At 38.8% G+C, this 13,031-nt stretch overlaps 1 protein-coding gene across 1 annotated transcript; it reads left to right on the top strand.

The window, feature by feature from the left end:
* The first annotated feature begins 4,325 nt into the window (after window positions 1–4,325).
* On the top strand, window positions 4,326–11,755 carry LOC125177902. Its single transcript, XM_047880506.1, has 6 exons — window positions 4,326–4,664; window positions 4,905–4,993; window positions 7,036–7,182; window positions 8,108–8,312; window positions 9,103–9,288; window positions 10,967–11,755. The coding sequence occupies exons 1-6, from the start codon at window positions 4,547–4,549 to the stop codon at window positions 11,176–11,178; spliced, it is 957 nt and encodes a 318-aa protein (XP_047736462.1). The 5' UTR covers window positions 4,326–4,546; the 3' UTR covers window positions 11,179–11,755.
* The last annotated feature ends 1,276 nt before the right edge of the window (window positions 11,756–13,031 follow it).

Here is a 13,031-nt window from a genome sequence, read left to right as displayed (position 1 = left end):
GTATCCACACCACAAATCCTTCATGGTATCCAAACCACAAATCCTTCATGGTATCCACGCCACAAATCCCTCTTGGTATCCACTCCACAAATCCCTCATGGTATCCACACCACAAATCCCTCATGGTATCCACACCACAAATCTTTCACGGTATCCACGCCACAAATCCGTCATGGTATCCACGCCACAAATCCCTCATGGTATCCACACCACAAATCCCTCATGGTATCCACACCACAAATCNTGTCTCTTATACACATCTAGATGTGTATAAGAGACAGCCTTCATAGTATTCACGCCACAAATCCTTGGTATCCACACCACAAATCCTACTTGTTATCCACGCCACAAATCCTTCATAGTATTCACGCCACAAATCCTTGGTATCCACACCACAAATCCTACTTTGTATCCACGCCACAAATCCTTCATGGTATTCACACCACAAATCGTCCTGAGCTTAGACGGATCAGGCGAAATTTTCACTGTTCCCTTTACCACGTTTTACAGATTTTCACTTTCAGAGCTGTTAAACAGTTGGGTACCAATTAAACCCAGTTTAGGCAACGGGCTTTATGGACTAGTTTCCAGTGCTAATATAAGAATAAATTAGTGAGAATGAAACGGATCAGGCGGCAATGCTAGAGATTAGGTTGTTTTCACTGAAGACCGTACTTTAGGGACGAAAAATGTTTTTTTTAAGCCTTTAAAAAGCCAACTGGAAGCGGAAGAAAATCCGTGAAAAATTAATAAGCGATTCAAGGACGAAACAGAAGCGGTCGCCATGCTCAAAACTTCCAGTCCACTGAAGATAATTCTTGGTAGCTGGGCTTTGGTACGAATGTCATTGATGAGTGTTTATGCATTCGTAGACGAATGATTAACCTTTAGTTTAATGACAGTGGGTATCTCTCCAGGACCAGGCATACAAGTCCGAATTACTTTGATGACGTAAATAACGCGATTCTGCATATTTTTTATGCACGGTAGTGGTCAGCTTAATAGATCAAGATTTTCTGACGCGCTAGAAACCTACCACTACTACTCGTCAGTTTGCTACAAACCTGAAAATGCGGTCAAACCGTTCAATGTAAATTGACATTGCCGACTTGGGCACAAATTAGGATGTTTGATCTATTCTCCATTTAAAAGTCATCTGATACACGAGTCAAGTTTAGTCAAAAAGTCGCCTCTGAGACTATTAGAATGAGGAGAAGTTAGGAGACTGATAACTTGAAAGTTGTTCTGTATTAAAAAAAATTAATCAGTAGTGACTAAATGAATTAAGCTTAGAACATCGATTTGAATAAGCAAATTACCTGATAAACAAGTGGTAGAAAGCTAAAGCTGAGGTAACAAGTGTTCGGACTACATGGAACACTACCTATACCACGATGTTAGCTGTTGAACCGAACATGTCGAATATAAGCAGGCGTGGTTAAACTAATATTAAATATAATATATTTATTATATTATATATAATATTATTATTCAATATTAAATATGATATATTTATACTAATAATACAAATATCATTTTTATAATTCATATACACAACGTATATATGTACAATATACATATATAACTAAAATACATATATAATAATATTACGATACTATTATTTAACAATGTAATACGCGTTCAATGATACGTAGTAGTCCTGCCAATAGTGGGAACTATAACAGCAAACTGTAAGATGTGCGAATTAAGCATGATAAATTACCTGTTGTAAGAGAATAAATAAATAAAATAAAATAAATAAATTACCTGTTGCGAAAATAATCAATGGGCTCAATGCAGCACAGCTGTTAACGGGAGAGATTTAATAAAATTACCGAGCTCTCATGACCATAGTTGAATGAATGTTTACGTTCATATAATTATCTAGCAAAATACATTAGAGCTCACCTCTCATGCTGCTCACCAAACGTACTCTTACATGGCCACATTGTTACTAGCATGCGGTATAATGGTTACTAGTATGCGGTATAATGGTTACTAGTATGCGACTACATGGTTACTATTATGTTGTATAATGGTTACTAGTATGCGGTATAATGGTTACTAGTATGTGACTACATGGTTATAAGTATGCGGTATAATGGTTACTAGTATGTTGTATAATGGTTAATAGTACGCGGTATAATGGTTACTAGTATGTTGTATAATGGTTACTAGTATGCGGTATAATGGTTACTAGTATGTTGTATAATGGTTACTAGTATGCGGTATAATGGTTACTAGTATGTTGTAATAATGGTTAATAGTATGCGGTATAAAGGTTACTAGTATGTTGTATAATGGATACTAGCATGTGACTACATGTTTACTAGTATATGGTATAATGAATAACAGTATGCGGTATAATGATTAATAGTATGCGGTATAATGGTTAATAGTTTGAAGTCAAATGGTCACGATAGAAGCTCCTCTTTGACCACGAGAACGGTCGGTCTGGTGCGATAGTGCGCTGTGCAGAATATCGACTAAATTTTATTTACAGGTGTTCAGTGTATAGCACAACTGCTCCAAAACTCAACTAGTTTGTCCTTTGAAGTGAGCAAATCAAGTTGTGTTTGGTGATCACTCGGTTTACTTTAGTATTAGCTAGCTTGTCCGATCATTTTTCTCATCACACTCACTTTCGAAACTACGTGAATGAAAGCGTTCGAAGAACGTGTATAGCCTAGTGTTTCTGTAGCACTTGGAATGTATTGCCTTCTTCCTGGTATTATGTGGTCTTATACCTTCTATTATATGGTCTTATACCTTGTATTATATGGTCTTATTCCTGGTATTATATGGTCTTACCTGGTATTATATGGTCTTATTCCTGATATTATATGGTCATAGTCCTGGCATTCGTCACTGTGTTGAAATACGAAAGTCGACCAGAAAACGCCAACTGAATTGGGGAAATTTTGTATATGTAAGTATTCCAAATTTTAATAAAATTTTCAACAACCGTCAATCCCCGTTCACCAGAGCAAAATTTTATCGATAATTTCACGTATTTTGTTGACCTAAGAATACCTGCCTAATTAAACTATTGCTGGACGTAATTATGTATCTTAACGAGAAGGTAGTTATGCATCTTAACGTATTTCACGAATATTAAAGGAACTTCATCTGCCTGTCGCTGGCACATGAAAAAAGTCACGAAAAGTTCAAGAATCAGCAACAGGCCATGGGCCTATTTCTTCATCGCCGACACTGCTATTCTAATTAGAAATAAATATGACTGGTAGGTAACTACTGGTGGGAGTGAGAGGACCAACGTGAAGACTACAAAATATAGGCAGGCAAGAGTATATAACATCGACATTATCCGCGAAAATTAGCGAATGTCTGACTTTTGTAGGCTTGACACTCGCCAGTTATAGGGACGCCTGTCGGAATAATTCTGCCGAGCTTGCATGATTATTTTGATTTGAACTTAACAAAACATCCCTTAAACTTCAAATACACTATATCATATTGATATTTATGTATATGTATGGACATTTATTTACAATACATCATTATTCGTCCCAATAAAATAGATATTTCAGGAAAATTATTGTACTTCTACAATAATTTTGAACTGAAGCAAGTGAACACTGCATGTATGGTTGGTCTCTGAGATATCGTTTAGTTTGCTTTGAAAATCACCTTTGATTGCGGCCGAAGATTTTCACAACATCGTTCAGTTACGCTCTTGTAAATTTTGTGTAAAATTCAAGTCTGCCAGCAAACTTTTCTGTCGTTAAAGCATATAATTATGAGTATGTGGGTTAAAATTTTGTGTTTGCAACTTAATGAAATGTCTGAATTTTTTGCTTCTAAAAAGTGATTTACGTCATTTTAGTAAAGCATCAAAATTAAGCTTGCTTTTCCATCTAAAATGATTATAGAAAATGAGGCAGAAAGGCTCAACAGTTATAAAGGGCTTGCAAATTTCAAAGGGTAGGAAGTCAAAATAGCAGGAAATTTTTGTGAGGAAAGCCGTCTGCGGACGTGAAATCGATGTTCCATCGATGCGCCACCGAAGATACTCTTCCAATAAACCATCATCGATCGAATCACTCGTTTTACGATGATAGTGTCGCAAATGCTGTCTACATGGTGCATACATGAACCACTCTACTGTAATTATCAATGTTTCGCCAGCATATTATAATGCATGGATTACGATCTATTTATATAGATTATAGTATAATCTATAAGACTGCATATATAAGGAACTGCAAGGGACTCCCTTGCAGGTCCCTTATAATCTATAATCTACAGCTTATAACCAGCTTTGCACAGTTTACTTTTTCATTGTTCTTCAGACGCAACGTTCAATAATCAACGTTCAATAATATCGTTTGCTTTAAATTGACCAGAATAGACGAATAGTTGAATCAGAATAGACTAATAGTTGAAGCCCATCATTCGTTGAAGACAAACCATCATTTCTGGTGCATTAATAAATCTGATTCGTGCTCTCGAAAAAGAGTCAGCTAAATATTATTATAAGAATTCATAATTTACCATAAATATCTTGAATTATTTTTTTTGTAAAATGTTCAAAGCTCAAATCCATCAAGCTCACTCACGGTTTTATGGCATGAAGTTTCTTCTCGTCATCGCCGTTGTCTTGCTAGGGCTCTCAGCGTTGATGTTCCAACACCGTTATACAGGTAAAGTTAACCTTCCTGTACGCAGAATCTGATAAAAAATATTTTTTTTCCGACTATAATTCAAAATTTATGGGATTGTATGTTCTCATACACATTATAGTTATCCACTCGTGGTATCCTAGATTAGAAGCGTGGAGTTATTTTGCGTCAAAACACGTAACGCAAACAGGAAAGAAATTTAATTTATTTTACCTACATTACATTAGTAAAATTTGTAGACAATTTTTTCAACCCTTCCAGAACCCGCTTCTGGCGTTCGACAGGAGAACCTCAGCTTGCAAGAAAATCAGTTAATTCATCCTGCATCGTTACAGAAATTGCAACATAAGGTTGGTTCTTGGGAGTGTTTTTTAGGGAAGATAAATCAAAGAGCCAACAACTTTAAAAATAAGTTAATTACGATGGAACCCTCGCATTAATAAAGATCTATGTTGTTTGTAAATACGTAGGTATTTACAAACTTAATAACGTAAATACGTAGGTATTTACAAACAACTACCTTAATATGATAGCTTCTTGAATATGTAGGTTTTACAAAGCAATCAGCGGCAGTTTTCGGAACTCTATTGCCCTCTGAATGTGGTCGCAAATTTAGAGCGTATCTGAGGTGCAGATAAAATTTTTGTGCCCCTTGGTTTTACAAACGAGCAATACTTTGAAAATTATTCAATTTTTTGAAAGGGCTGCTGTCCAGTGGGCCATACTTTCAAAATTCGCTAAGTGAACGTAAGTACTTACGCTCTATTTTCTTGTCTATGATTGGTGGATTTAGCTTGAAAGGCCGTCAATGATTGGCTGATGAACTTACGATCTCTTAACTTTTTTTGAAAGGGCTGCTGACCAGTTCTCTATTCTTCTCTCCAAACCATTGGTAGCTTTTGTTGCAACAGCAATAAGAACCTGGGGAGGCTTGCCTGTATAGATAGGAAAAGGAAATGGGCTTAAAAAATGTAAATTATTTTTGATAATAAAATAAATCAAGTAGATAGACTTGGGGATTGCATCACTCAGAGAAGTGAGGAGAGGTTGTCCGAATCCGTTGTTTTTGGGGCAAACAGTTGAGAACTTCGCTAAAAACATGGAATATTCTTGGCTAATTCCAGAGTCAAAGTTAAACATTAAGCCATAAAAACTTTCATTGCAAATTAACAGAGCATGCGGCAAGCTCACTTAGATTCTAAACATAAGGTGTTTTTTACAGTGTCACTTTCTCAATATCATATTCTACATTGTAAATAACGATATTTTTGTCATACTTGGGATACCTTGATGAGGAGGGCGAAATTTCAATTTCATTTTCGCATGCCCATTTATCCTAGTTTAATCCGTTATAAGTAATCATTGCTTCACATATAATACAAATCTCCTCAGGTACCAAAGTTATGCCGTCTATCTGTCCATCACAGCCCATGCATGTCAGTTTCTGGATAGGTAAATGTGTTCAAACGTTAATAACATGTTATTGTTCAGCTTCCATGTTTGAGTCCAGGAGATCAGTCATCACGATAATAACATAACATAACATATTGATGTCGGCGCTGAAGTGTAGGCCTGATGTGGCCTGTCGCCGATTCTTTTTGGGATCTTGCACAGTCTCCCCCTTCTCTCGTTGTGATATGTCATAATCCTGAAGGTCTCGCTCTCGAAGTTTGGCACCATTCCGGTTATCATTTTCCATGTGTACAGAATGACATACCTCTCCCGTCTCCTCTACAGTGAGTACAGACTCAGTCGCTGTAACCTCCCCCAGTAGTTAAAATTCTCCATCCCTCTGATCCTGGAAGTAAAGGTTCGTTGGACTCCTTCCAGTTGCCGTATTGCGCCTAGTGTTAACGGAGTCCAGAGCTGGCAGCAGTATTCAAGGATAGGTATTACAAGGGTTCTGAAGAGTGTGATCATCCGTAAACCATCTCGCCTTCACTGCAATTACTGTTCTGATATCATAGAGCATTTGAGCCAGGCTAGCCCAGTGGTTACATTTAAATGTACCAAGGTTGGAGCAGTGAGTTGCGGGTTCAATCCCAGCTTCCTGTAACAGTCCTGTTACACATCTGAGAGGTGGCCCTAAAAAGCTGTAGAAATTGTACGATGTCAAGAAACGGCAACAGACAAGATTTGGCTTGGTTTGTAATTGTTTGTCCCAAATATTTTAAGCTTTATCAGTAAAGAATATCTTCAGGCATTTTCACCGAAAACGAGACTTCAGAAAATGTCATAGTTTTTATATTATTATACGTTTCTACAATAATTTCAAAGATTTCACCATTTAAATTTTAGAGTTAGGTATTGTGATATCGATGAAAAGGTTGGTCATAAATTGTAGTTTGTGCTTAATTTTTGTGTTTCTAGTAATAAATAATGAATTTCTCAGATTGGCATCCTAGAACGTCGTCTGGCCCGCATGTCGCACGCCATCGAGAAACTTTGGTGCACCACGCAGGACGTGATGAGCAACGGCGGATTCTGCGTCACGGCGGAAAGAATCTACACGGGCGGCAACATAATCTTCGAACCCGAGGTGAGAGGAATCTACACGGTCAGCAAATAATCTTCGAACCCGAGGTGTGAGGAATCTACACGGGCGGCAACATAATCTTCGAACCCAAGGTGAGAGGAATCTACACGAGCTGCAACATAATCTTCGAACCCGAGGTGAGAGGAATCTACACGGGCGGCAACATAATATTCGAACCTGAGGTGAGAGGAGTCTACACGGGCGGCAACATAATCTTCGAAGCCGAGTTGAGAGGAATCTACGCGGGCGCCAACATAATCTCCGAAGCAGAGGTGAGAGGAATCTACACGGGTGGCAGCATAATCTTCGAACGATCGAGGTGAGAGGAATCTATACGGTCGACAACACAATCTTCGAACCCGAAGTGAGAGGAATCTACACGGGTGGCAGCATAATCTTCGAACGATCGAGGTGAGAGGAATCTATACGGTCGACAACACAATCTTCGAACCCGAAGTGAGAGGAATCTACACGGGTGGCAGCATAATCTTCGAACGATCGAGGTGAGAGGAATCTATACGGTCGACAACACAATCTTCGAACCCGAGGTGAGAGGAATCTAGACGGGCGGCAACATAATCTTTGAAGCCGAGGTGACGCGATTCTACAAGGGAGTCTTCGAAGCCGAGTTGAAGGGAATATCAGCCGTTATCTTCATGTCTAGAATATAGCTATATTGAATTACACACTCCCGTTTAGTTCGAAAGAAAAACGAGATTTTTCAAAATTCGCGGCGCGTTTTTGGACGGACACAGTATCGCCTAATCGATTAAAATTTATAAAGCACAAAACCCAAGTCCAATGGTCGCAAAATTTTGTAATCCATACTCGATGTAAGTATTTATGTGATATGGCACTTTCTTAATGACAACAATTCAAAGAATTTCATCACCCATCAGCCTTTCCTGATCATGCAATTGCCACGCAGCTTTGCTACTTCGTGGAGGAGTTGGTGGGCAACGCCTCGGTGGCGGACTTCGGCGCGGGACTCGGCAAGTACGGCATGTGCTTGCTGCGTAAGAACCAAACTGATTTCCGTCTCGACGAAAAACAAAAGAAGCAATACAACGATGACATGAAGTCAACCCTCAAGAGCCTCAAAGACAAGCCTCAGGTTGTGGCTTCTTGGCATGGTTAGTAAACTTCTTGTCGAAGTTCGGTAACCCTCACTATGTACCGAATACACTGGAAGAGAAAAATTATTTTGCGCATTCATTATTTGAATGATTTGATAATGAGCTTCAAATTTTATAATAGCTTGAGATACAAGATTATTCCTTCCATTTTTCTTTTCATGTGTAGTCAGCAGAAAAGGTCTACGTACGTGCCCTAATAATAAATGCCCCTACTCATTCTGATGAAATTAAACTATTTGAAATGGGGCATTCGAAACGTGTGGTTTCAATGTGTAGATAAATTAATTTTTCTCAAAAATTGCATTTTTTGAGTGCCAAAAATTTTATTATCGAGATCACTTGCCATGCCTCAATTTAGTAGGAATACTTCGAATTTAGTCGGGAAAATACTCTATAAAACAACAAATATAGGTAAAAATTTTTCAAGGCATCTCTTAGTCTCAGGGCGTGATAAAAAATTGAATGTATCGTTCCTTCCGCAAACCGTTAAGTGTTTATCAAAAAATTGTTGCACTCGAGAGCCAACACTTTTGAATAATCGAAATTACAATTCAATATGCTATACTGCTTTCTTTTCGTATCGTTTCTGTATATGAATAAGTCTGAATTTCCATGCATTTTTGGTGACATAACGGAAAGCCAATTTTGTCCTCCGCCGCCCCGAAAGTTTCGACGGGGGCTTATACTGCTTTCTTTTCGTATCGTTTCTGTATATGAATAAGTCTGTATTTCCATGCATTTTTGGTCACATAACGGAAAGCCAATTTTGCCCTCCGCCGCCCCGAAGGTTTCGACGGGGGCTTCGCCATCGAGGAGGTGAGCGGCGGCTTCATCGCGCACGCCGACCTCAGCGAGGAGGGCCTCTGGCTCGGCAGGAAGTGGGATTGGGTGATGAGCATCGAGGTTGGGGAGCACATCCCGAGCAACAGCGAGGCTTTCTTCCTCGACAACCTTGCACGCCACGCCTGTGCAGGTAACACTGATTGTTTTAATAAAATTGCACGTGTAGGTAAATAATATCGTCCAAAATGAAAGCTCAAGCTAGTATTATATTATTAATGCCTCGTCAAATCAATAAAAACGTTGCAAACGTCCCAGAGAAACGAGAGACAATTTTCACAAATAATCACAATTTTCATAGCTTATCACAAACAATTTTCGGAAGAAAACCTGGTCAACCTGTTAGTTCACCTCAGTAAGAAAGGACTTTGTTTACTCCCCATGAGATCCGTTCTTGGACGCAAACTTTTTTGAAGGAACCTCATAAAAACAATGAACCAAAAAAATTTTCACAAGGATTTGAAATACTGAGAAACATATTTTTGGCTTGTTACGGCAGTACTGATAAAAAGTTTAGATTTAGTTATATTAGAAAACACTCGATGCAAAATTTAATTAGAAACAAAAGACTTAGTATTACAACCGATAAATAAAGAGCTGCCAGTCTCTAACATGCAAGCCAACGCTTTACAGAGCGCTATTAATATTTTGTAAATTGTAGCGTACCAAGCTTACTATGCGTATGAAGAAACCTTATCTTATAACAAAATTGCAAATTCATATTCAAAGATAAAAAAGTTTAATTAGAAATTCTAATGACGGACCAAATGAAATTCCGCCTATATTAAATTTCCGTTTCTGACTCCAAGCTCCAGGAGAATAAGAAAGGATTCACTACAAGGAACTAAATAGGCTTTATGTCAAGAGGGAAGTAAAGTGTCTTGGCTGGCTCGATCACTCATGGCTGGTCACAAACATCGCACCTACAGGTAGACAATCCCCATCTGCAGAAATTTACGTGAAAAAAGGAGTCAATGTAATATCATCAGTTATATAAAAAAAATCGGTGAAATTCAATAGTTATCAACGGCCCAGTCCCAAAAGATCATCCAGTTTTAATAAATTGGTTGGGAGCGAGGTAAGCAAAGTACTGGCCAAGAAACAAGCTTCACCGTTGAAGTCTCCTGAGCTTGAGGAAGAATGTAGCGCAAGCATGAGAACCGTGTAGCGCAAGCGAGAGAACCGCTGCCTAGCAGGAGAACGTCGGAGCCCGAGTTACGGGAACCTTGCTCTCGCTGAACCACCACAACGTCAGACCAAGAGGAGAGCAGGACATATACTTTCAAAAAAAGTTAAAAGATCGAAAGTTCATCATCCAATCATTGACGGCCTTTCAAGCAAAATCCACCAATCATAGACAAGAAAATAGAGCGTAAGTACTTCCGTTCACTTAGAGAATTTTGAAAGTATATGCCCAGGACTGTGGCCAAACTAAGATGTTGCAGGAGTGCCTTCAGGGAGCTACTAGGCAAAACACCGGTGAAGCGGGGGCACCGCGCGGTTAGAGTGGTGTAGGAAGTCTGAACATTCTTGCTACAGTGATTATTCTTCAGATTGGGCTTGAGACCTGCGAGAGTATCCGATTATTATAACCAATAAATTTGAATTGAATTCTACCTGATTTTTGTACATAACTATAATAGTTGGTACGGTTATAGAATTGTTTCCGGACATTATAGCGACAGTGTCAAATTTTTTACCCGGATCAAGGGAATAATGATAATGTCCATTTCAGAGCAAGGGAATGAGAAGTCTTCGAAAAAACTGCTGGCTTATTAATATATTTCCTAACAAGCATCATTCATGTTCAGGGATCGTGCTGACATGGGCAGTGGAGGGCCAGGGTGGTCATCATCACGTCAACAACCACAACAACGACTACATCAAGCAGAAGATGCTGGACCGAGGCTTCGTCTCGGACGAAGAGGCGGAGAAGCGTATGAAGGGACGTTTAACAGGTTACTTGGCCAACACGTCCATGGTCTTCCGGCGCAAGAACCCCACGTCTTGCCTCAATGAGTGAAAAGTTTACTGTTTGTTGCTTACGATTGTTTTCGAAATTCCTGTCGCCTTACTGAACAAGCGGTAAAATAAGTTGCCACCTCACAGCATAAACGTGTCTGCAAGACTATCGACTTCGATCAAACAAAGTGAATAAAACTGATTAATAAATATGAGTTTGAGAAATATGAAACTTTATTGAACGCCCGATTTGAATTAAAGGATTCAAGCAATGTAAGATTGGCAACCATATTACTGCAAGACATAACTTCACGTACGTCTTAACCAAGTTAACTAGAACGTCTCATGCGTACCTGTGAAGCGCACTGGCTTGTCAGCCTGCAGAGCTATTGCTAGATACTAATACGTAGTTCGTATATCGTATTAGGTAATTAGTGTTCACGAGGATTAGTTGTATTACTATTATCTTAGTGCATTGTAATGCGATCATTCCTATGCTTTTTTTGTGTGATTTTGTTATTCTTTCAGTTCAGAGTGGAGTCACACTTCTCTTTAATTTATTTCGTCTTGCTTACGATGGGAGGTGTCTCGGTAATATATTCTTCAATAATTATTCCTAAATAAAATTATAGAGTGCTCGTATTGTGAATGAACCTTTCTTACAACATTTTCAACCCTCTACCGCCGGGCATGAGTAACTGGACCAATATTGTCACAAGCCTACTTCCCGCAAAGGATACGTTCTAGTGAGCGTAAAATGACTTGCACTGATGGTTGCCGCCACGTACGACGACTCTAAAATGTTCTCTGTTGCGTACAAACGTCCTCAGGTTGCTACACGCAATAGTTTACGTATAATTTAAGTTGAAACTTATGTTCCCGGAGAGTGACATACGGCGGTGGGAGGTTAAGTAAGTGAGTGTACAACATTCTTTCACTCACTGTGTTATGAATTGATACACCTTTTTGCAACAACAACCCTCTCACCTATCTTGCACAGTTTTTATCCACGGTGTTTTACTCGCGCTGTTAAGATAGTCGGGGTTTCTAGTGCCGGTCAGTTGCAGTCCGCGCATTATCCATTGTGCTGCTTGCGAAGAGCCGGCAGAGCTGGTTAGTTATAACTTATAAGTCGTATTTGTGATTCTTTTCAAGCTCTGCGTTCAATGATTATGGTAAACTCTACATTCTTTTCTTTGTAATAGGCATTTTAGACTAGTTTAGCATGCGAAAGTCAAGTCGCGTTTGCACTTGTGGGATTATTAGAGAACATTTTCAACTTGATGTCGCACTACTGCTTTGCTTACTTGGTTCTTCCATGCATGGAACAAGCGAGTTGAAGAAAAATTGCTTAACTAAACCCAGGACATAACTGGGTCTCATCTTGTGCTTTTTCGTGTTTGAAAGTTTTTGCTAGTTTATAGTATTTTTTTAATTTGGGGCCAACATTCTTTTTAACGTGAATGCATCTTGTAACTTTTATCATGGGTTCCTCGGTGCAATACGCTTATACCTGTTTCACAATCTCCTGCGATGTCCAAAAATCGTAAAACATGAATTCTGCAGTATAATTTTTATGATCAGCATTTTAGTTCAAGAAAAGTAAATTGGCAGATAGAGAGAGAGAGCCGAGCCTTCAACTGAACTCCTTGCAATTGCAACCTTGAAACGTTGGAATTATACTGAATGTTTGCTCATGAAAATTCGATCAAATTTATTGCTAATTTCAATTTTTTAAATAAATTGCAAAAAGTTGTACAGTCCAGGTTCCCACGTTACAGTGTTTCCAAATGTGTGCTAGGAACGTTCCTCCGTATGACCCAATATAACTGCATGCATATTTCCAAGTAGTGGACATACGAGTATGTCATCAGAGTATGTATATATAAGAAGAGCTGTCACGTCCCGATATTC

This window comes from Hyalella azteca, unplaced genomic scaffold, assembly GCF_000764305.2.
Source record: "Hyalella azteca isolate HAZT.00-mixed unplaced genomic scaffold, Hazt_2.0.2 contig5520, whole genome shotgun sequence".
NCBI lineage: Eukaryota > Metazoa > Arthropoda > Malacostraca > Amphipoda > Hyalellidae > Hyalella > Hyalella azteca.
Note: the sequence above shows the minus strand (reverse complement) of the source record. Positions and strands in the feature narration are given on the sequence as shown.